This window comes from Girardinichthys multiradiatus, chromosome 12 (genome assembly GCF_021462225.1).
Source record: "Girardinichthys multiradiatus isolate DD_20200921_A chromosome 12, DD_fGirMul_XY1, whole genome shotgun sequence".
In the NCBI taxonomy this organism is placed as follows: domain Eukaryota; kingdom Metazoa; phylum Chordata; class Actinopteri; order Cyprinodontiformes; family Goodeidae; genus Girardinichthys; species Girardinichthys multiradiatus.
The window spans coordinates 40,951,500-40,975,230 of NC_061805.1; the positions used below are offsets into that span (position 1 = coordinate 40,951,500).

At 38.6% G+C, this 23,731-nt stretch overlaps 1 protein-coding gene across 3 annotated transcripts in view; it reads right to left on the reverse strand.

Annotated features, from left to right (window-relative positions):
- The window catches only part of LOC124877784 (tetratricopeptide repeat protein 28-like), a 318,485-nt gene that overhangs the window by 54,403 nt on the left and 240,351 nt on the right, over positions 1-23,731 (reverse strand). For all 3 annotated transcript variants that reach the window (XM_047381288.1, XM_047381287.1, XM_047381289.1), the window contains 3 exons: positions 21,550-22,057; positions 2,706-3,502; positions 1,135-1,679 (listed from right to left, as the gene is read on the reverse strand). In XM_047381288.1, the coding sequence (XP_047237244.1) occupies positions 1,135-1,679; positions 2,706-3,502; positions 21,550-22,057 (1,850 nt within the window). The remainder of the gene's footprint in view (positions 1-1,134; positions 1,680-2,705; positions 3,503-21,549; positions 22,058-23,731) is intronic.

A 23,731-nucleotide genomic window follows, 5' to 3' on the forward strand; every position in this document is an offset into this window, starting at 1 on the left:
ATGTTGATAGTCTTTCGAAAAGCTCAGAATTAACATAAGGATATGCACTTTTTAGGAAAAAAAACAATTAGACTGCAATTTTTAGTGATGCTAAATGAACAAATCCTGGTAATAGCTAATACAAGATACTAATAAGAACTTAAAATCTTCATTTTGAAATAACAGTAAAACCTGCCCAACACAGATGGTGTGATGTGGCTTCTGTCCTTAATGTAGATAATTAATGACCACTTATGACAAGAAAGCTAGAAAATAAAACACTGAATGCTGGTAATTAAACTTCTTAAAGATAGAGCAGAATTGGTTAAAACTAGCATAAGCGGGTCAAAACTTTACAAAAAACAAAAACTGGTGAGACTTTTCTTTCCAGTAATATCATATAGGGCATCCATTTCCTCTGTTTGAATTTTTTTTTTCATCTTTACTGTATTCAAAAAGACTTTATTCACACTCTCAATGCACTGTTGGTTGCTGGAAGCCTGCTGAAATGAAGAATTACAAGACGAAAAGCCTTCGGCTTAATTAACGTATGATAACATATCTGCTTGACTGAGAGCTGCGGGAAGATGAGAAGGGTTTGTCTGTGATGTCTATTATTCCCTTCTGAACTCAACCATGGCAAATACAGCTGTGTGTGTGTGTGTGTGTATGTGTGTGTGTGTGTGTGCGTGTGTGTGTGTGTGTGACTGCTGCCTTGCCAAGCTCATGCTGCACAATAAGAAGAAAATCACCTCTGAAATGAGTATTTTGGAGAAAAAGCTGTTTGTGTTTTATTTTGCTGTCTAGCCTCCCATGTTTCTATCAGTTCTCTAAGGCATGAGGAGAAGCAGTGTGGAAAAAAGACAGAAGATTGGAGAAGTTGCTTTGAAATACCAGAACTTCACCCTTTCTGAGACATCTGCTCACCAAACTACTTTGCATATATTTAATATCAGCACCACTAGGTTTCTGCTGATGCAGTTTGTACCAGATTCACATCCAATAACTGCTCATCAAAGTCATTTTTAACTATTTGGTTTTTGATAGTAAGTGCACAAAGAGATAGATGATATAGAAACTGAGTGGTTCCTTAGTAAAAGCTGAGTTATGGCCACAAAAAACTTGGAAAAATGGACAGTGGTATTCCAGACTCACCTGTGCCCATTGCCCAAGCCTCTGTAGGCTTTCTCCTGGTCTTGCATGCGGTTTAGGCTCTGTGCCACTGACAAATACTGGTCATAATACTTGATGGCTTCTTCGAAGTCTCCCAAAGATTCGTAACAGTCTCCAAGGTTTCCATATGCCCTGCCACGGTCCATTACTGCTTCATTTCCACTCAGCTGCTGCAAAGTGGCAAGCTGCTGCTCTAGATAGCCAATAGCCTCCTCCATTACTCCAACATTCATTTTTGTGATGCCCATGTTTCCATAAACCTGAGCCTCCACAACAGGATCCTTTAATCTGCGACCAAGCTCTAACTGCTCCTCATAGCTCTTGAAGGCCATGGCGTACTTCCCAAGGGCCATGTAGACAGCTGCCAGGTGGCCATGGGCTTTGCACTCTCCTGAGATGTCACCAAGCTCTTGGTATACTTCAAGTTCCTGGGTGTGGTAGCCCAGAGCTTTGTCATATTTCTGCACAAGTCTGTAGGTGGCCCCCAGGGCAGCATAAGCACAGGCTTCCATCCTGCGCTCCTTAACCTGAAATGAAAGTAAGAGACAATTAACAGTTGTAATGTTCTTAAATTTGTTTCTCAGTTTTTGCATCTATTTTGCACTTTTTTGCTTTTTTCTGTACAGGACTTTTTTCTGAAGCAGATTGCACTAAAGACATGACAAGTTCTTCAAGTTTAGCAGATGGGAGCAATTTGCACCTATTTTTGGCCTTTTGTCAGCCACACATACCCAGCAGATGTGCTGAAGTGATCAAAGATGTAGAGAAAAATATCTTACTTTAAATTATAATTTTATTTAAAGGGAAATTCTAGGTCCTGACATGAAGGGGCATTCCTTTATTTAAGAACTACATCAGACTGAAGGAATCACATTGGAATGGCATTTCTAAATCAGTTACTGATGTTATTAGCTGTAAAAGACAGAAGAATTTTGCATCCCTTGAGGTTGGTTATTCAAAGGTAAAAAGCCCTGATTCAAATTAAAACGTTCCAGACTATACAAATGTTACATGTAGTCTTTACAAATATAACACACCAGCCTGTTATTATCTCAGAATAAAAAAGCAGCACTTGTGTTCAATTACATCCTGTTAATTTAAGTTTGTAAATGAAAAAATGGGCTCTTGCTTGAAAACGTATTTGCAAAAACACTGAAAACATAAATTCTACTCTCAGGAACATCCACAATCATTTTTTTTTTTTGTAAATCAAGCAGTGCAATAGTTTGTTTTTTTAGCTTTTCCTTAGCATGGGCCAAAACTACAGTTAGCTTTCAACAGACTTGATGTAATTAAGATAAATATGCATAAGTATCAATGAACTTTCGACAAAATGTGCATACTGCCTCATCTAATTGTGGGCAAACTGCATCAGAGCAAGGAGATGCTGGGCAGAGTTTCTTTCAGGGGCAGCTGTGGTTTGTGTGTAGTTTCAGAATTTAAAGGAGTTGAGCACTTAAATCTGCACCAAAAAATACTGCCATGTATTTCCTGTATTTCTTTTTTACATTATAAATTATTTTGTTAAACTCATTGAATATAATTGACCATACCTGGTGAGCTAGGGCCAGTTGCTGCTCATAAAACTGAATGGCTCCTGCGACGTCCTTTTTACAGACAAAGATGTCCCCTAAGTTCCCTAGGGCTCTAAAGCGAGCCTGTGCATTGTTCAGGGACTGTGCTAATGACAGCAAATATTTTTGGCACTCCTCCGCCTTAGTAAAGTCTCCTAGGGCCTTAAAAGCTAGACCAAGGTTACAATATGCCTTGGCCTGACTCAGTTTGTCATGAAGGTCCTTGGCAAGCGCGAGATCCTGCTCATAGTATTTCACGGCATCCTGGTAGTTGCCCAGGCAGTAGTGAGCATAACCCAGATTGTGACAAACTTTCCCCTCACTCTCCATATCCTGGAGTTCAGGGGACAGTCTGAGGTACTGCTCATAGTAGGGGACAGCCTGTGGAAACTCTCCTCGAGAGCAGTGAAAGTTTCCCAGGTTTCCCAGAGCCCTCGCTTCGCTCTGAACATCTCTCAGCTCTCGAGCAATGTTGAGGTGGTTCTGGTAATGCTGTAGAGCACGGTCATGGGCACCCAGGGCTTGGTACGCCACAGCCAGGTTTCCATGGGTAGAGGCCTGTGAAGCGCGGTCATTGACCTCCATGGAGATCTGCAGCTCCTGGCGATGATAACGAACTGCCTGGTCAAAGGCTCCAAGAGCATTGTAGGCATTGCCCATGTTGCCATAAGCCCTGCCTTGGGCAGCATAGTCATTTAGCTCCTGAGCAATGGCCAGGTGTGTTTTGTGTAGTTTCAGTGCAGTCTCATAGTCCCCCTTCATCTGGTGAATGATGCCTATGAAAAAAGAGTAGAGAGGGGAAAAACACAAGTTAAAGACCAACAAAGGAGAAAACGAACCACATAAAATTCAAGTGCATTGTCAGCTCTACATGTTAAAAACAAGTCATTTGGATGTTAAAATATGCTCTCTGAGCCATCTGTTCTCTGCTTACACAACACACTCGCCCACAGAATTATGGTCATTAAAATGTAGTGCAATCAAACAGAGTTGCTGCAACATCAAAATTAAATCTTTTGATGGTCTAAACACTGTTTGATGACTGTGTCTTCTAGGGATTTTACCAAAATCAACAACTTTTCCATATGGGTGGATAGAAGTACAGGAGAAGACCAGAGCTAAAGACAGAGTGAAATTGAGGGAGTAGGAGAAGAGTGGTCAGAAATATCAGCAAACAACTTTAGAGAAAATGAGATAAATGTCGTTAAGCAATAAATAATGGAGCAGACAGTGCAGTGAGCGTATTTTCTATGATCAAATTCTATATTTTGAAAACTAATAGCTTTACTCCGCAACCAGGCAGCAATCTGGCAAACCCTCGTACATTCTCTCACTAAGCAAACATGTGCCCACACCTGTATACCAATGTAGACTGACAAATACATAGCAAGCAGTAAACAGACATCACAGCATATCCGCTGAAGCTCTTTTTCCTTCTAAGATGTTAATCTGCACGACTCCTTTTTGAATCCGTCATCCAATGCAAATAATTGAAAGGTTTACTAAAATGCTGGACATATGCAGGGATCATACATATGTTTTTCATTCTAAAATGCCATATTTATTACTCCTTTTCTCACAGTTTTTAAAGGATAAATATGAACGTTCACAATGATTTATGGCAGATATTCCCATACAGGTCAGGCTTTAAATAATTAAACTGAAAGACCTCTGAGACTAAGACAGAAGAAGAAGAAGAAGAATGAAAAAGAAAGAAGATAGATGGACTGATGGACAGAGGGACGGATGGAGGGAGGGAGGGAGGGAGGGAGGGAGGGATGAAAACAATGGGACAATTATTGAAATGCAAATATTTTTCTAAACAATCTTTTTCTTCTAGACCTATCCACACTTAGAAAATACTTAAATGAAATTCTACACTTTTTCAGAATTTCCCAAATTGGGTGAAAACCGCAAATATGGATGCTTACTAATGGTTAGAGATAGAAGAACTAGTCGCATGCCAAATAAAGCCCTCTATTTTCGTTCAGTGTACAGAATGATCACCGCTGCTTTGCTGCATGGGCGTTGAGTAATGGCCTTGTAGGATGTGGGAAACAGCCACTGATGGTACACATGGAAGGAGAACAGTTTTGGAGCCAGAGTGGGTAAGAGTCGGGAATGGAGAGAAACTCTGTGGCTTGCGGTGACGATAATGGTGGTGTTGGGATTAGTTACCACCACGAGTGTTTTCCTATTTATTTCATCTGAAACCTGCCACATTATGGGCCTGAACACAGGGTACAAAAACATTTAAACTGGAACCAAACTGGGCGAATCCCGTGACTGCAGAAGTCACATGTAGATATGGATGTGTGTTTTTATGCTGCCTAAATTTTAAGACAGCCAATAACAATATGAAAAATCTGTGGTATGTTTACATTCTAAGTTACTGGTCGGAGTACTAGTTTGGTCCTAGATCAGTATATTCATACATTCACAGTGTACTTTGCACACTGTGAATGACAAAAGGGATTTGGAAAAAAGGGGATTTGACCACAAAATGAAGTAAACATAGCAGTTTGGGATAAAACATTTATACATGTTACCTGTATTAGGAATTCAGACCCCACTACCATACCAGCTTATAACACGTTTGTCATTACTTTAACCTCTCGCTGCTGTCAATCAAGATTTAAAAACTGAACCTCGTTACTGAGGCGCTTCAATCAGCTGTTCCACAGAACGTAGATAAATAACTGTATAAACTAAATCGCTTCTGGTTTTTTGTTTGCTAAATAATGTTAGCAAGCAGCTTAAGTAGAAATGTTTTTGTTTTTTAAAAAGCTCATTAATGTCTCTTTACTCAAAATCAGACCCATTATTATTTTCATTAGGTGGCCTCTAGGTGCAGTTTGTAAGACCGTCCAGTTTAATAGCTGTCAACAGAAGGAAAATACAGAGTGTATATTTTTATAAACTAAAGGACACGTAACAGAAATGGTTTCACCATTTCAAGTTCGGTCAAATCATTTGACCGAACATTTGAGAGTGTGAACAGTTGTTGCTTCTGGTAGTTTTAGGTGGCATCTGACTACAAAGATTATTTTTCCCTTCACAGCCTATGAAGCCCTGTACTGGATAATGTAATTCAAAATGTCAGTAATCTAGATGCCAGATATTAATGTTAAAGCATAAACACTTACACAAGGTATAAGACTTCAGTTTACTGAAATATATGTCTATAGTGTATTGGTCTGCTTTTATATTGAAAAAAAGTCAACTCCCTCCCTCCAGGAGTCCTGGTACAATTCGTATTCAGGTACCTAGAATATTCCAGAACTTGTTGCTCAATGTGCATGAAATCTGCATCATCAGTCTTTCATTCAAGTGTAAACGAGATGATTAATTGAACATGTCTCAACTGGATGTCTTCGTTGGAGAAAATATAATCAAAGCCACTTAGGATAATTATTCAGCATGGCACAAAGTCTTGCTGACAAATCATATCTGATCTGCTCTTTCTTTGCTTCCTTGCATTCTTTGGTTGAAAAAATTAAAAACTTAAGCGATCCATAAAGCATAAGGTTGTGGCCCTTGAGAATTAATATGCAAACACTATCCAAGCATATAATGCAAAAAGAAGGAAGATTTTGATTTATAAATCACAAAGTGTAGACTGAAACTGCTGTCACACTATTTTGTATTTTGACATGTTTGTTGGTATATCAAAAAATATGTGTTATGTGGCCTAAACAGGAGGAAATGGAGGGCATTTTGTATAAAATCAAGTCCTGCTACATGTTGGAGGTATTCTGATACATCCCATTTTGCATAATGCATTATTGCGGTGATAAGGGATAACTGCATGAGTAGGAGGTACGCTACTCATGACATGATGTCACCATATTCCACATTTAAGGATTCACAGGCAATCTGGGGATAAAAGTTAAATGCTTAGTAGTGCCCAACAGAAAGTACGTCGAACTGCCGTCAGTTAGATCCACTCCAAGCTATCCGAATGTGGAGGTGAGGAAATCGCCATCAGTGTAGACAGAGTGTCTGCATTGTGTAGTTTGAGATTAAGTAATGCTATTATTGGGTCATAGCTGCAACATTTGATAAGAATTTATTTACATTTCTGCAAATTGGTATATATGCATGCTATATAAGGTAGAGTTGGACCCAATCCTATCTAATATCAGTATCTGAACCTGTACTGATGTCATTTTTGAATCAGATATCACTCTAAGGCCATTGATCCAACCACCTATCCAGACAGCATAGTCCATTGTTGCTGCAGGTTATATTCTGAGTGATCATACTCTGTAGGTTTAACATTACAGCTCAAAAAATGCTGCACACATAAATGTCATAATCAATGTATAAGCAGATGCTGTAACAGTTTTTTTTTTTTTTTAGATTTAGGAGATTACAAAGTTTAAACATATGGCTGGATCTTGTTGAGGAAGCCCACTGGCAGTGGATTTTGATTTAACTTTCAATTTCTACCTGCCATGAAGCATACAGAATTTAGAAATGGTAGCCTGTTAGAAGATTTTGACACAAAGTAGGAATATTTACAATCCAGAAATTACCCAGAGAGGTTTTTGTTACAGGTAGTGATAATGGTGCTAATCACTAATAGAAATTAAGACATATATTTTTTTTTAAAACACAATCAGTTGTTTCTGACTTTTTTAACAAATATAGTAAACTTCTCTCCGCTTTTCTCACACACACAGTGTTACATGGCCTCTGGTCAAATTACAGTTTTCAAGTAATTCTATCGCAGAATGCAGCAACTTTTCAGACCGTTATGACTATCATTTTACAACCCAATAAACCAAAACAGTAGAAGAATTTTAAGCTCCATTTTTAGGTCTATTGTGTCCATCACTTTTTCACCAGGCCCTATTTAGATTTAGTAAATCTGCAGCTGACAAGAACATCAGCCTGAAAGAAATATTCTGTGGATTTCCAAACATGTAAATACAAATACAATTGAAGTAAGGGTACAAATTACAGACGTACCTGACAGTGCCTGTGTGGTTTATTTGTATTTGCTTATACAACATCAGTACTAAAACAGCATCAAATGTTTAGGTAAAAGTGATCTTGGGACTGGATCTGAAGCCCTAAAATCCCGAATTGGAGCATCTCTAATATAAGGTGTATCATTGTTGCAGTGCTCATGCTACAAAATTACCATTTATGAAATTAATTGACATCCTTTCAACCTATGCACAAAAACAGTAGCATTTTTTATAAGGGTCCAGTGGCTCAGACATCTTACCACCTTGGACATAATCCTCAGCTTTGCCTAACTTTGGACTCTGGAGGCATGTTAAGATTCACAGCAGGTTGGGTGAGGGAGCACCGACAGCCACAAAGTCACTCCCAAGGTTATGCTTTTCCCAATGGATGCTGATGCTACTGAGAACATAATGCCTACTGATGTATTACCAGCTAACATGTTCCCTGCTGCAGGCTAAAAATGGATCCAGGGCTTGGTGATGGACGAAGGGCTAAAGCAGGCAGGCGGGCTGGAAGCTGGGGGAGTATGGGCAGGTTTCAGGTTGGGGGCTTGAAAGATGCTGCCAACAAACGCCGTAAGCCTCAGGCTATGCCTGGAGCCACACTTGAAGACAGAAACTATTTCTATGCCCCCTATATGGTAAAAGTGTTGTGGAGCCCTGGGGGAATCCAATCCTGTAGAACAGTAAATAAAACCATTCCAAACAGGACACTAAAAACCATTGCAACACTGAACAGGCATCTAACTAATATGGCTATAATGGCATGCTGTCCTAGCTACCAGGACCTGAAAATATATCACCCTATAATCTAATGATCTAATGTGTGAGGTGTATTGTAAACAGACTTGACTAAACATGAGCACTTCATTCACATGCATTTAGACAGTGGTATATCAGTGCAGTATAACCAAAGACATTAAAAGCTTGACAATGCATTGTGACTATTCATTACTCAGCGGACTTCACAGAAAAGCACGGATGCACTAAATTCAGAGTAAATCACTGTGTGAGGAAGGCCCACTGTTACTGGGGTTATGGGGGGGGGTGGCAGATATTGGGAATAAAGGAAGGAAGATTAGCCTCAAACAACCTGAGTGTGTTTTGTATTTAAATTTTGGTACATTTTTAGGAGTAAATGACAATGTATTAGAAAATCAAAAATGTTAACTGAATCTCAGCTCAAGAACGCTGATATGTATAAATATTAAATTATTAGACAGTGTTCACATTAAAAGGCTTTTGTTACTTTTATAATTGTGGTGAAAAGGAATTGGGGACAAACACCTTGACTACTCCTTTTTAATAGTATTTCACAATGATGTTTTAAAATGCAGATAAAAATATATTTAAAAATATGAAACAATTTAGAAGAGAATAGCAAGTAGGGTAGCTCTTCTTTCAATTTTTATACATATATATATATATATACACACAGTTTCTAATTTCGAAATTTACAAATACAAAATCCTCTAAACATTAATTAAATTTTTCTTCTATGCTGATTAAATTCCAATTATAAATGTCAAATGAGCTGCTCTGTCTTAACATATTTTTATCCTCTGGTTTTTTTTATTATGAAGTTAAAGAAACATTGCACTGAACCATTACTCTTTTAGACAAAAAACTCTTCATTGCTGGTATTTAAGCCAGAGGTAACAGACTGAAGACTTTCCTTGCATCTGCAAAAATAGGTGGAGCTGAAGTGAGGTTGGCTTAAGGTACTACATCCTTACTTACAGGTAAAGGAATTCCCTGTGATCTGACTGACATGCTGACAGGAGAAATAAAAAGAAGAGAAAAGACCAACAAATGATTGCTATGTAGGTGGTCTGCCAACAACAAAATGGAGAGTCCTCTAACTAATCCGCTGTCCTTTTGACTCCTACTGACCTTTGCCCCTCCTTCTGCTCTCTAAACAAACAGTCCCTGACCTGTTAGCACCAACACACACACACACACACACACACACACACACACACACACACACACACACACACACACACACCATGTCTGATTCCAACAACTGCTTAAAAGTGCAGTGTTCAGAATGAACTTTTTGTTGCACTGCATCATCTCCTGCAGATTGCATTTCATGCTGAATTTGCAGATATTCCCGGAAAAGGGCACAGTTGCTTAGCTCAGAAGAATGCCATAGCTCTTTTGTTACATTTAATAGCACTGCAGTGGAATAATAGCTGCATATGGTGAACAACATCTTAGTGAGGACAAAGACTGTTAGTGTGCTTCACAGAATTTCTCTTGGGCACTTTCTCAGTCCACAGTCATGAGATTAAGTGAGGAGGGGCATGAAAAGAGGAGGCACTCTGTGTCTGCTGCTGTTTCCAGCAAACTGAAATTTAAGGTCTAGTTACAAAGCTCTACAAGTACAAACCTCTTGTCTACCTGTAATTTCACCCTCACACCACCTCTCTGACCACTGTTCCATTTGCCACCTTGATTTTGGCCAGCTGGCATTTACATAAGAATCAATGGAGATTGAAGGTTGTCACCAACCTCTAAAAAATGGCATTTTCTGTCTGTGTAATTCCCAACTACTTTCACTGCCTGTCTCTTCACAAGGTTTTTTCATTCATCCTGTCTGAGCAATTAAGCTCTCTAAATTCCAATGGAAACTCAGGCCTCTCATACTCTCCATCCTCGTCAGACTAATAATACATCTAGACTCAATGGTGCTTCCAGCGGCTTAGGAACAAAACAGAATATTCTCTATTCTTCAGTGCTCCAGGCAAGTCTGGTCCCTTTTGTGGTCTGCTCCAGCTGTGGGCAGCTGAAAGGAAAAGAAAAAGGCTAGAAACGTACAAGAAATAAGTCCAAACAACCGCAACGCAATGATGATAATGTAGCAGTAGCTGCAACTTGGAGCGATAAGGCACACTTTTTTTCTCCTTAATGCATAGGTTATTTAGATATAAAAAGCTACAGTAATTTGCAAAAGCATTCATATCTCTCTGTTATAATTTGTCACATTACGACCACAAACTTTGACGTATTCTAGTGATATTCTAAGGATGACTTTGCTACACAGCAAAGATGTGAAAGAGCATGGTCTGCTCAAATGAAACAAATTATGAAGTTTTTGACTAGACGTAAACATTTATATGTGTGGAAAACTATCAAATCATATCACCTGGAACATATCATCCCTACATGGAGGTTGCAGCATCATGCTGTGGGGATGCTCTTCTTCAGCAGCGACAGGGAAGCTGGCCAGAATTTATGGTAAAATGGATGTAGTCCAGAATCTAAAATGTTTCTTTAAAGGCATTTTCATCAAATCTGATAGAGCTTCATCTTATTTTCAAAGAAGAATAGGTAAAAAATTAATTGTCTTTTGTTGTTGCTCTCATTTATCATAAGCTGAACCTAAGACTTTATCTATGTTCACATAAAGCCTATTTCTCTCAAATATTTTTCACAAATCTGTCTAAATCTGTGTTGGTGAGCACTTCTCCCTTGCAGAGATAAGCCATCCACCTCCCAGGTGTGGCATATCACGATGCCACCAATCTGCATAATGTTGTATGAATGTCTGTGTGTTTGTGAAAGTAGCTGGGAGAATGTAATAGTGTAAAGAGATTTTGTGAGGGTTTAGCAGGGTTTCTTTTTTCCTAAACACCGTTTTGTTTTATTTCACCATATACAGTGTGGATTTAGAAAACTTGACAAGCTTTCTTCTTTGATATGTAGGGTTTTATTAATCACAAGAGGAGTGTTACTGTATTAAATGTAACTTCCATCTCATGTTGCCAATAAAAACACATACCTCAGCATCGGTCATGTAACAGCTTCATTGTCAGACATGCTGTAAACCCTGTAGATCAGATGTCTGGTCAGAGCTGCGTTATGCAACTGATTTCCTGGCTGCCTTCCAGAGTTTATTCTCTCATGCCTTGCAAAACAGTGGAAGCTTATATTGAGAAAAGTTTAAAAGCCCAAGGAGTTTCTCCAACAAGGTCAGAAAGTACTTTAACGTCAACTGAAAGTTGTTTTCTGTTTTTCTGGTACCAGTGATAAGATCTAAATACAGAGCATCCCGGTACATACTGTCTGATTATGTATTAGTTTGTGAACTCCCCCTCACTGTTGTTTTCCTCCTTCTGTTGCTTTTGGTTTTTTGTGCAGATCAGCAGAAACCAATCCCTGGGGATGCTGGATAAAAAGACAAAGGCGGGAGGAAAGACTTAATTAGGACTTTTGTCTCTGGCCTCCTAGCTGATGGTGTCAACCCTCCAAGCGACTTCTTTGAGACATGTCGTTAAATGAGGAGCTATGATTCCAGGACAACAAGCACATAATGGCAAAATCACAAGAAAAACCCATTCTAACCCTTTGTTAAAACTCTTTTTGAAGCTATACGGAAAGGGGGAAAAATCACACATCACACAAATATCAACTATAACATGAAACGACATAAGAGACAAGCTGTGGGCTGCTGTGTGCAGTGCTGTTAAAATGCATATCAAGCATTTGTGACAACTGGAAATGAATCATTTGCATCGCTGTGGAGCAGTTTTGGCCCACTTGTCTTTGCAGTATTATTTGAATTCAGCCACAGAGGACTTTTGAGAATGAATGGCCTCTTTAAGGTCATACTACAGCATCGCATTCGGTGTGCTTTAGATCATTGTTCTGCAGCAAAAACCAAGTATGCTCAGGCTTAAGGTCACCACATGAATGCAGGACATATTCTTTCAGGATTTTCTGGGTGAGAGCAAATTTACGGTTGCATCAAAGATGGCAAGTTGTCCAGGTCTTAAACCCAGCAAAGTAACCTTATACCATCACATTACCACCAGCATGATTACCTGTCAGTATGATGTTCTTTTTCTCAAATGTTGTGTTAGTGTCATGGCAGATTTAATAAAACATCAAGATGTTTTAGGGAAATCTAATACAGTTGTCTGTGTTCTTTTTAGTCAGCAGGGGTTTAGGCCTTGGCCCTCTGCCACAGATGCTACTTTTGCCCGGTCTCTTTCTTATCACTAAATTGTAAACACTAACCTTACCTGAGGCAAGTTAGGCGGCAGTGCTTTGGATTCGGACTGAACAATATTGCACAGAATTGTTAGAGAGCAGTAAATATTAGATAATTATACACGTGCCATCCATTCAGGCTCTCTGTTCCAGTTATATATTTGGTAATGTTTGTTGCCTAATGCAGCAGAAAATGTTTTCAGGAGCACATTAAGATGTTCTGGTAAAGTCATTAAGAAATTGCAACTATATTGTTTCACTGCAAATCTTTCTATAAAATTATATTGTTGAAATGGAAATAATGAATAACATTTTTTTTTAGATAGCTAGACTCTTTACTATCTAGAGTCCCTGTTGCAAATCAAATGATTTCCTGATATCTTGCAGCCTTACCTTAGATATTGTTCTGGGTCCCTTTTTGACCGCCAGGATGAGTCAATCATGAGCTCCTGAAGTAATTTTGCATTGTGGATAATGGCTCACTTTGGTTGATTGGTGAACCAAAGCCTGAGAAATGCCTCCGAACCCCTTTCCAGACTGATAGATGTCGATGACACTATTTCTCATTTGTTTTTAAATATCTTTAGATCAGGGCACGATGTGTTGCTTTTTAAGACCATTTGGCCAAGAATTTAGTGACCTTCACTGAATTCAGCTGTCCAGAAAATGTGGTTACTCACAGTTTACTGATGATTTAATAAAGGGGCAATTACTTCTTCATATAGGACCAGGCTGGTTTGGATTGCTTCTTCCCTCAATAAATTAAATTATACTTTTAAAACAGCGTTTTTGTATTTACTCTACACTATCTTTTTCCAATATCAACATCTGTTGGATTTCCTGAAACTAATTTATGTGGCAAAAACAGATCAGAAATCTGTAAATGGGGAATACTTTTCATAGCATTGTACATGGCAGCCGTAAGCTTCTGTCCTGTCTAATATTAAATATTGCTGCCTAGGGGGTAAGTTAGCCAATTGATGAATTATAAACGGGACTGGAATGCAACATTTTCATATCCTTTATAGGTCAGAGTGTGCTGAGCCAAGTCTGTTGGTACTGCTGGGCATTATGGTTAGATATTAAAGTATTGCAATCTCTATACAATTGTTCCTTGGAGCCATGTCACCCATCCCGCCTACAATTATAATAAACGTCTGCTCATTTTCACTTCTACTTCTCCTTCCCATTACTAGCAGAATGTTTTTAAGCTTTTATCATCACTTGATAATCTACGCTTGATCATCCGCTCCTTTGTGGTGTGATGTTTTTTTGTTGTAGCGAGAAACAACATCCTGTTAGTTTGAGCCCCATTTCTTCTTGTGCTAAGCAGGCTTGCGGGCGCAGATGACGGAAAAACAACGCACACCCTCCTGCCATAAACAAAAAAACAACAACAATGGGGCAATTACAGTCCGATGCAGTGCAATCTATACCTCATTCCCCGTTATCTTCATTATTCAGTTCCTCTCGAATCAGCTATAAAAGGTAATTAAGCGATTCATCAAGTCAGTTTCAATTACTGTGAGCTTGACAGCTGCAGATTGGAATCAGTGGGGGTGAGAGAAGAAGCAGAGTGAAAAGAGGAAGCCTGAAAAAGTAAAGTGGGAGAAAACAGACGAAAAGTGCTAACAGTTTAGGCAGCGCTGGGACAGAAAACAGGCTCTCCTGGACGTTAAGTGTTACTGCATCCACATCACTGTCCATCTCCTTCCAATCGGCACCCATGGAGCAACAGGCATCATCGCCACCGCCCGCTCACTCAACACGTGCTCCGTCATCAGCTGGAAGTCTCCAACATTAAATCAGCTGGATTATCATTGCTCTGTCGTAACTGGAAGAACTGTAGTTCACAGTTTATGATGAATAAAAAGGCTCTCACGCTCTCTCATGCAATCACACCACATGCAGCAGGGGCATATATTTTCCGCCTGACATAGAGTGCCCACTCATAATAAAACTCATATATAGTGAAGAATCATAAAATGTTCTCGATGAAGCATCTAATTTATGTCAACCTGTTCCCTGGTCCTGGGTTAAATTTAGGTTGGCGCTGAATCTAAAAGCAGCCCAGACGAAGTGCGTAACCATCAGGTGGGGCGAAGCAGAGCACAGCTTCAATTTATGTTTGCCCAATTAACCCTACTGTCTGCCTGCACAATTTTAGATGCTAGGTTAAAGAATAATTCATTTGGAAGGAATTATTGTGCCTCTTAGTTGTCCATTAGTCTGGTTTACCATCACCTTAATGACTATCATAACTCATCCAGCTCTGGTTGTAATAGCTGGCCTAAATATTGAGGAACTGCTGATCTAATATATCTAATGGGATACTAAAAAGCCTAAAGGACACTTTTACACCCTTAGGCTCCTGCTTTATGTATATTAGTTGACTGCAAAGGGTTTCCCCTGCTATTAATTTAATTTTTGGCAAATTAAGGTGTTAACACTTGATCTGATAGATTGGAGGTGAGCTTTATGACAATATTAGATTATTAAGGGTTAGAACATGTTCAGCCAAAGCAGTGAGATCATGGGATCATCTATAAAGCACACTGTGTGCATTGTAATTCTATGCTCTTGCTCAGATGCAACAGTTTTTATTTTCCTACATTTCCTTTAGCTTCATCAACTAGCTCTCATGTAGATGTGATAACAAATTTAATGGTTTTACATATTGCCATGGTAAAATGTAGTTCTAACATGTAGCATTTTGCTAGTATTATCTTCATTTATTCATTTATTCAACTGCTGCTCTGTACATTGGCCTCCGAGCCACCAGCTTATTTGTGGATCCACCCCATCTTTTCCTTAAAAAAGGCATTTTCAAAGAGAGCTGTACATTAAATAATAAACCTGAAACACTGTGTTCAGTAACAAAGATTAAAGAAAACCAATTACTTAAAAAACAGACATGCAACAAATGAAAACTTAGCACATAAAACTAGACATGATTAGACACGTTTCCCAGACAAGTCAAGATTTAATAGATTTCTTCAAAGATTGAAATTTACAACAGATTTCAAATGAGCAGGTAATGTGTTCAGGTGCTTTCCTACTTTGACAGAGATCGTTGACTGAGCAAACAATGTTTACAGAATGAGATTTGAATGTTACCACTTGAAGCAGCACTGGATGTTTTTTTGCAAGTTTGTAATTTCGTAACACAATCACCAAGAGTTGGCGGTTCACACATTTAAATGTTTTAAGCTTGATTATAAGGAGACTGTGCAGATTTGACGGTTGATTGGCTGATTTGATACCACACTGTTAAACCCAAGACCAATGCAGAAGTAACAATACAACATAGCTTGAATCAAGTTGATAGAATGGTGCAAAATGTATAAAAGCTAGTTTGAGCTACGTTTTTACATCCGGGTTTTCAGATAAAATTGTTTTACCGTGCACTACACTAAATATATTTCTGAATTCAAGCAAACTTTTAATTTGTGACATTTTTACATTTAAGATACAGTTCAGTCCAAATCAAGTTAGATATGGCAGCAGGACAGATTAACATCTGCAGTGTTTACATGGTAGAAAAAAATAGGCTTTTTTTTGGTGAGCTTTATTTATGCCCAGATGGGATTTGTTATAGTTTGCATTTGATTACAACATAACTTTTAGCTTACTCTGCTGTTTGTCTATTATCTAATCTTGCACAATCTACAAGGCTCTTTCAACAACAGGAATTAATGTAACCCTCACATCCTCTGCATACACACAGCTGGAAATGAAATAATGGTACTACATGCAACATCCTGATTGTCCCTCTCGAAAGCAACGTAAACATTGCTCTCGAACGGACCATGAATATCTTCCAAATAAGTAAACAGCTTATCTTATTTAAATGAAGATAAAGGAATGTAGCCAGGGGCATAGTGGAAATGCTATCAGGAAATGAAGACCCTCATGCTGTAAAATCCAAACAAAAACAGAACAAGCTGGACTTACTTTCCCAGAATAATTAACTTAACATCAACATTCATCCTCAACAGTCACCCTTTCTTGTCCTGACTCACTCATCAAGCTGGCTAAAAGTTGGGATCATTTACAAAGTGCCCAGATTGTACCAAAACCATATCAAGACAGGGCACCTTCTTGCACCCTGCAAGATGTTTAACGATCTAATGATCAGAAGCTTCGTCATCTCCAAGAAGGTGCTGCAATTCAATTCAATTCAGTTTTATTTATATAGCACCAATTCACAACACATGTCGTCTCAAGACACTTCACAAAGGGTTTGGAATGGTATAGGGTTGTTGGGGAGGTTAGATTAAACTACTGAGTGTTATAGTTTGGCCATTTTAGAATAGGCTATCTGTAGGGGTACTAGTCAAAATAATACACTGCAAGACTTAATACGAGAACACACACATTTACTATACACTGTGCAGGTTTGGAGTGGACATCCCTTTGAAATTAAGGATTAATGCTCAATTTTTCTTTAAATTTGATCCCTAAAAGAGCAATATTATAAAAATCAGTCATGTGTCTATGCAAGATGACCAAACCACAATGCCAGTTCAGAATATTTAAATCTCCCTTCTGAACATCAATACAAATCTTAAACATCTGCCTAATATGTTCACAATATTTGACAAATAGCTGTATCTGTTCACCTAAACGTTCCCATATCCAAATTATTCACCCCCTGGCATATTTAGGTTTAAAGTAATCTTTTAACTTTACCAACATGTTTCCAACATTTTGGAGTGGCCCAGACAGAACCCTGGCTGTTGGAAGGAGCAAAAGATTAGAATGATGGTAAGGAGGCCTTCCGACCTCAAAGACTCGGAGTTTAGCACCAAAGATTTCATGAAAATACCAGAGGAAACATGGAAAAAGATGCTCAGCAAAAAAAATTAAATAAACACTGAAAGATGTTAAGATAATTTCTGACATGGCACATTTTAATGAAATGTAAATAAAAATAGAGAATTGTTTTTGCAAGAAAAATGCAGCATCTTCGGGATTCCAAGTCTCCATAACAACAATTTATTTTAAGGTTTTGGACGTTCACAGTAGTTGAAGAGTTTGAATTGTACATCTCCAATAATGACTCACTGTTTGAGCTGCTTGCTTAAACCTTAAAATATATTGCATGTGTAACAGAGACTAAATGGATTATAGTAAATGTGTGGATTGCGGACATATATCAAATCAGTTTTTTTTTTAATAGTAATCTGCACATATAAAAAAAACAAAAGAAGAATCCAGATAAAAAGCCTCAAATTCTAATTGTGGATGTTTCACATTTGAAAGCTTTTGTAACTAGTCAAAAAAATATATTTTCATTAAAGTATCCAACAAACCAGATGGCCATAGCCCATGTTTAACCTTTTTAAAATAGGGGTGTTTATAAACATATTTCCTATGAATTTTTTTCTTAGGCCTAATAATGGTGCTTTGAACTTGTTTAGGTAAAACACATGACATTGTCATGATCTGTGGCACTTTGGTTTTGTTTGCTTTATTTTAGTATTTATATTCTGCTACCTTGTTCTCTGTGTGTTCTGTCAGGCATTTCTCCCATTTCCTCACTTCTACATCAGTTACTTGCTGCACCCTGTTTCTAATCAAAAACCTGCTCCTTGTTCAGTAATCAACTTTCCAGCTTTCCAGCCCTTGGTCAGACCATGCTGTTAATTCTACCAGCCTGTTTCTCTGTGTATCTCTTGTACTGTTTTATTTTGGATTCCTTCTTGGACCTTAGTTTTTGTAAGTATTTTGATTTTGCTTTTCTTAAGTAAACGTGTTAATTTTTCACCTACCTACCTACCTACCTGCTTGCATTTGAGTCCTGCTCAACACCTTTATATGACAGATGTTCTGTTCAAGAGCGAACAGGCACAGTAAATTTGAGACTCATTTTGGATCAAGCTAGGCCCTTCATGCATAAAAATGTTGTAGATATTTCTGCTTTCACAACAGAATTTAAATATCTTTTAAATACAGTTTCTCATGCAATATCCTGACTTTGTGGTTACTGATCAAATGCAAATCCTTGTATTAAACTTCACTACCAACAGTAAAGATGCATGGTTTCAGCCATCAAAACTGAAAGCTGAGTGATGCCTTCACAGCAGTGGCGATTGCTCTAAGACTGCAAGGGAAGCTCAGCTTTCCCTAAAATGTAAAGAAATAAGTGATCAAATATATACTGTTGTGTATGTATGTCATTGACTAAATATGCACTACAACGCGCTCAACTTTTGTTCAGAATCAGCTTCTTATCACTGGTAACGACTCGGCTTTCCTCTCACTCATTCCCGCAGCTTCACAGTCCTTTAAACAGTTAGTTCAATAGCGAAGAAAAATGCTGGGCTTTGTCTCGTCCATCGGACGCTCAGCGTCTCTGGGGGTCTATGGGGCAGTGTGCTGGCCTCGTCTGGCCTGAACGCTCAGCTTCTGCATGATGATTGGATGATCTGTCTGCAGCTGAATCACTTCTTGATTGACAGCAAAATGAGCGAATCAGCGATCCTGAAATTGAGCTTTCCCTCCTTGAAAAACCAGCATCCGCCACTGGCACAGATGTTGTGCAAACAGTGTCCTCACCATGGAGTCTGTTCAGTACAGATGGTGTGGAGAGGAAAGCACATCTGACAGCTTGAGGAAAAACTTAAAGGTTTGATTTTTATCTGCAGTGTACATGTAACTATACACGGAATTATACAAAAATATGTTTTTATTGTAGGTTAGTGGATACTTTATCAGATTACTTGTCCTTTAATAAAATATCTGCATTTAATTAACGTGCGCTGTCTTTCTGTCATAATTTTATCAGCTGTTTTGCATTTTAATGTCAAAAACAGGAAAAATGTAAATTGAAAATATGATGTTGTGATTTGACTGCAATAAGGTAAAGTATATACATGCACATGGAATATAAGGGCAGAAAATAGATGCAAAACATTGAATGCAAAGAGTACAAAAGGATGTAATTAATAGTAATTATCACAAAATGTCATACACCAAAAATAAACAACTCTGTTAAACGTTATTTCATGAAAAATGGATAAATATGTGGTAATGAGATAGAAAATGTTGTAGCTTGCTAAAATCTGTTGACAGGGCTGAGCATTGCAGTCATAATCTTATGACTGTGAACTCATAGTTAGTCTTTATTCTCTTATGCTTATGAGATGGGTTTCTCTGTTCTGCAATTAGGAAGGTCATCTGCCAGAGCTGCTTCTGCAGCTGTAACAGAATAGACAAACAAGATGCCAGTTCTCACAATAATTTGCAGAGATTCTAGTTCTCACACTGCGTCTCATAAAAATGTTGCATTTTTCCTTGTCCTCGAGTATAAAAGACGTGTGTCAACTCTGTAAGTCAAAGCAATACTGACACTGGTGGATGCTTTGCTCTCGCCCTGTGTAAGAGTTCATTTAATAAACCTGACTAAGTTACCTTCATCATAACAGTGCTTGAATAATCTCATTTTTCCATGACAACTAACTCTCTCATTTTGGGGTTACCTAGGTCAGAATTCTTTAATATATACCTATAAACATGAGTTTCAATACTCGTTTTTGCAGAAGGATTATAGTGCCACTGTGAGTTGGCTGTTTAATCTTTCAGGTAGAAAATGTTTTGTCTTTTTTAATTTTAAATATATAAATCTGTTCCACCATAAATTTAAGACATTCTTGTAAAACCTATAGCTGTAGGAAAACCGGTTTATTGAACAGTGTACCTCCTGATGACTTAGACAGAAGACGGTATGAATCTTGCTCCAACAACTTCCCAGATGTGTAAAAATACCACCACCTACCATGTTAGCTGTCTTATATATCAAGACACACTGCTGCCCTTAGAATAAGCAGTATTTTGGATTACATTTCAAAAAAGGATTTTGTAGACAGTGGTCCTTTGTGAAATTTGGTTGTTTGCTCTGTGGTTGACTGGGTCACCTTCCTGGAAAAGCCTGAAGCCATGCAACTAGTAACTCTAAACAGCAACGTCTTAAGAAATCAGTGGTGACAAGGATCTGACTCACTGGTGACCAGCTGGTCAGAATAACAAATGTGATGTTTTTTAAAGGTGATAACTGATAACAAAACCTCTTGGGTGTGGAGGATGTTAGTAAGTGCAGAAGACTCCATGTTAGCTACTTTCAGTATCAGTCAGGTGTTTAAATTAAGTCAGAGGAAGCACAGAGATTAAAAAGCTAAACGAAAATTGTTTTTCTATAACGTGTGGAGACATTACCTCTACCTTTGGCTTCAGTAAATCAATACTTAAGAGCAGGGCTACAATGTTATTAGGAAAATAGATTAAGTAATTTCCTAGACTTTGAAGAAGTTTATCTTATTGGCATGCAAAGACTAAAATCATGACAACTGGAATATACCAACAAATATTGTATTTTCAATACAAGTGTGCTAATGTCGCTACCCCTAACAGATAAAACAAAAGGCGGTGTATTCAGATGTGTGTGCAAAATTAACACTTAATGCATGTTTAATTATGGATTTTCTTTTGACAGTTGTGAGCCAGTCTGGGACTAAAGGGATAGATGTGGCCAAAGTGGACAATAAAATCTCCAGGTCTGGTTGATGGAAACTGCTACTTTTAAAGGACAATTAATCAATAAACACTTTTTACTCCTTCTGTCAGATGGCGGTGTGCCCATGGGCAAGGTACTTAACCTCAAATTGCCTACTGATCTGCTTGTCAGAGTATGAAATGGTGCATGTTTGTGAATGGATGAATGTGGCTGTAGTGTGGCCAGTAGGACTAGAAAAGCTCTATATAACTATATCGTCTTCCTAACGTTGCTGTTAATATAGATCTTGAAGAGTTTGATATGCATCAGCAACTTAAATATTTGGCATACATACCCAAATTGGAGGATGCCCTTCCTTCTGCAGCCCTGTCCTGCAGTCCTTCAGCGATTGATAGCTGCTGTTCATGGTACTGCTTGGCCCTCTCCAAATCTTGCATACAGCGGGCAGCATGACCCAACCCTGCATACGCCCTCATCTCGATGGACTTTTCCTCCAGCTCCTGTGCCAGCTCCAGGACATGAGTGTGGTAGGACATAGCCTTGTCAAAGTTACGATGATAGTGGTAGGCGCTACCTAGGTTACTGTAAGCTCGGGCTTCTTCTCTTTTATTTTCCAGGGCCTTAGCGATGCCTAAATGTTGCTCATGACATTGAACAGCATTTTCAAAGTCTCCCATGGCGATGTAGACAGCTCCCATGTTTCCCAGCTCCCGCGCCTCAGACAGCTGATCCTTGGACTGCTTGGCCAGCAGGACACACTGCTTGTGGCTGGCGAGGGCATTCGGGTAGTCTCCTATGGCTGTATATACATGGCCCAAGCTGCTCAGAGCCATTGAAGCAGCCTGCAGGAAGACAGATAACAATCAGTAAATCAGAAATGTATTATCCTGTGGGCAAATGAAAAAAAATCTAAAGGTCCAATTAATTATACCAATGCTCCATTAACAGAAGGTAATTTTATTGGCTCTGCTTCACAGATTTCTTAACAGCACTAAAACATCCCTTTACCCAGAAAAACTGTACATTGACTGAGCTGAAAAAAATATCTAAATATCTGAGTCTTAAAAGAGGCCTAATGCTCAGAGACCAAACAAAACTTGAATTGATTTTGCCTATGCTGAGAGAGGAGGGGGGTAAAGTGCGATGCAGAATAGCACAGCAGCAGGCTTGCTTTAAAGCTGCCAGTTTGCTCACTGCAATCATGCCTCGTGGCGTGCCACCACCAACGGAACAAAGACTCTGCTAATCAGGAGGGAGAGAAGGGAGGTTTCAACTTCACACAACAGATGGGAGGGTAGTCAACTGATGACAATACCTCTAAAGTGGAAAAAAAACATCTAGGATCCATTCTGGATTTCCATTTAGTCCATTTAATTCTCTCCACCAGGGTTTGTGGAAATGGAATACTACAAAACTAGACCAAAAAACTAGGCAGCAGTGAAATAAAAATGGTTGGCAAAAATGAACTCTTGACCTCTTACATGACACATTCACTGCAGGGTTATTAACTGTTTATACAGAGGATAAACAGTGGGGAATTGGGGTCAGTTGTCATGAAGTGAACAGATGTTCAATTAATCATGCAGGAGGCAGATAATAAAGCATATCCTTTCCAATGTCCCACACTGCAACCTCTAGCCAGGATGGGGTTTGGATACAGGCCAGCAAAGAGGTGAGCCTTCCTGACAGTTAAGGCCATAATACTCCTCCTCTTGCATAGCATAGGACTCTACAAACTTTACAGTCAGCAACAGTGAGTGATACATTTCTGCAGCAGTTATATGTTTATGAGACACCATTCATAGCCAATCCACTTAAAACTTTCCACTGATATTTGCTTTAGAGTGCGAAGGGAGCAGATTAACCTTTTTTTTTTCACCAAACATAAAATTAGAGATGATGAGGAGGTATTTTGGTTTCTCTAGCAGCACTTTATATTAATATTAAAGCTTTTGAATGAATTAATAAAAACCAAAGGGTGTTATTGGGAAAGTAAAAATATCAGTGTTTGTACAAAAGATTACTCCTGCCAGTTAAAGAATAATAAATAAAAAAACTTGAATGTAGTGAATGTACTACAAGTAAGCAGTAGTTTAAGGCTACAATAACACTCTTCTGTGTGGAGGCTGATACTAAAAGAAGACTCAATGTTAGCTAAAGTTATCACTTCGGAGTTTAGAAATTAGGTCGTGCAAAGCTCTAAAAAGCTCTTTAAAAGGAGATTGTGTTTTCTGCAACATGTCAGAAATGTCTGTGGTTCATTCAGATACAAGAGAGCTAGAGAAAGTGAGATTTAAAGCTTATAACAGGAAGGATTAACAATGTACAGCAAAGTTGCTCTGTTATATTCTTTGGAGCAGAACAAGGCTAGTAATATAGTAAGGAAGGGATATACGTTCTCTGGGTACTCAGGTGGCATTTTTTTCAATAGGTTAATGATTATGCTGCTGGCTTCACTGTCTCCATCTTCTATTTATGTACTTCCTGTTAGTTACATAGGGCAAGATGTCAAACCT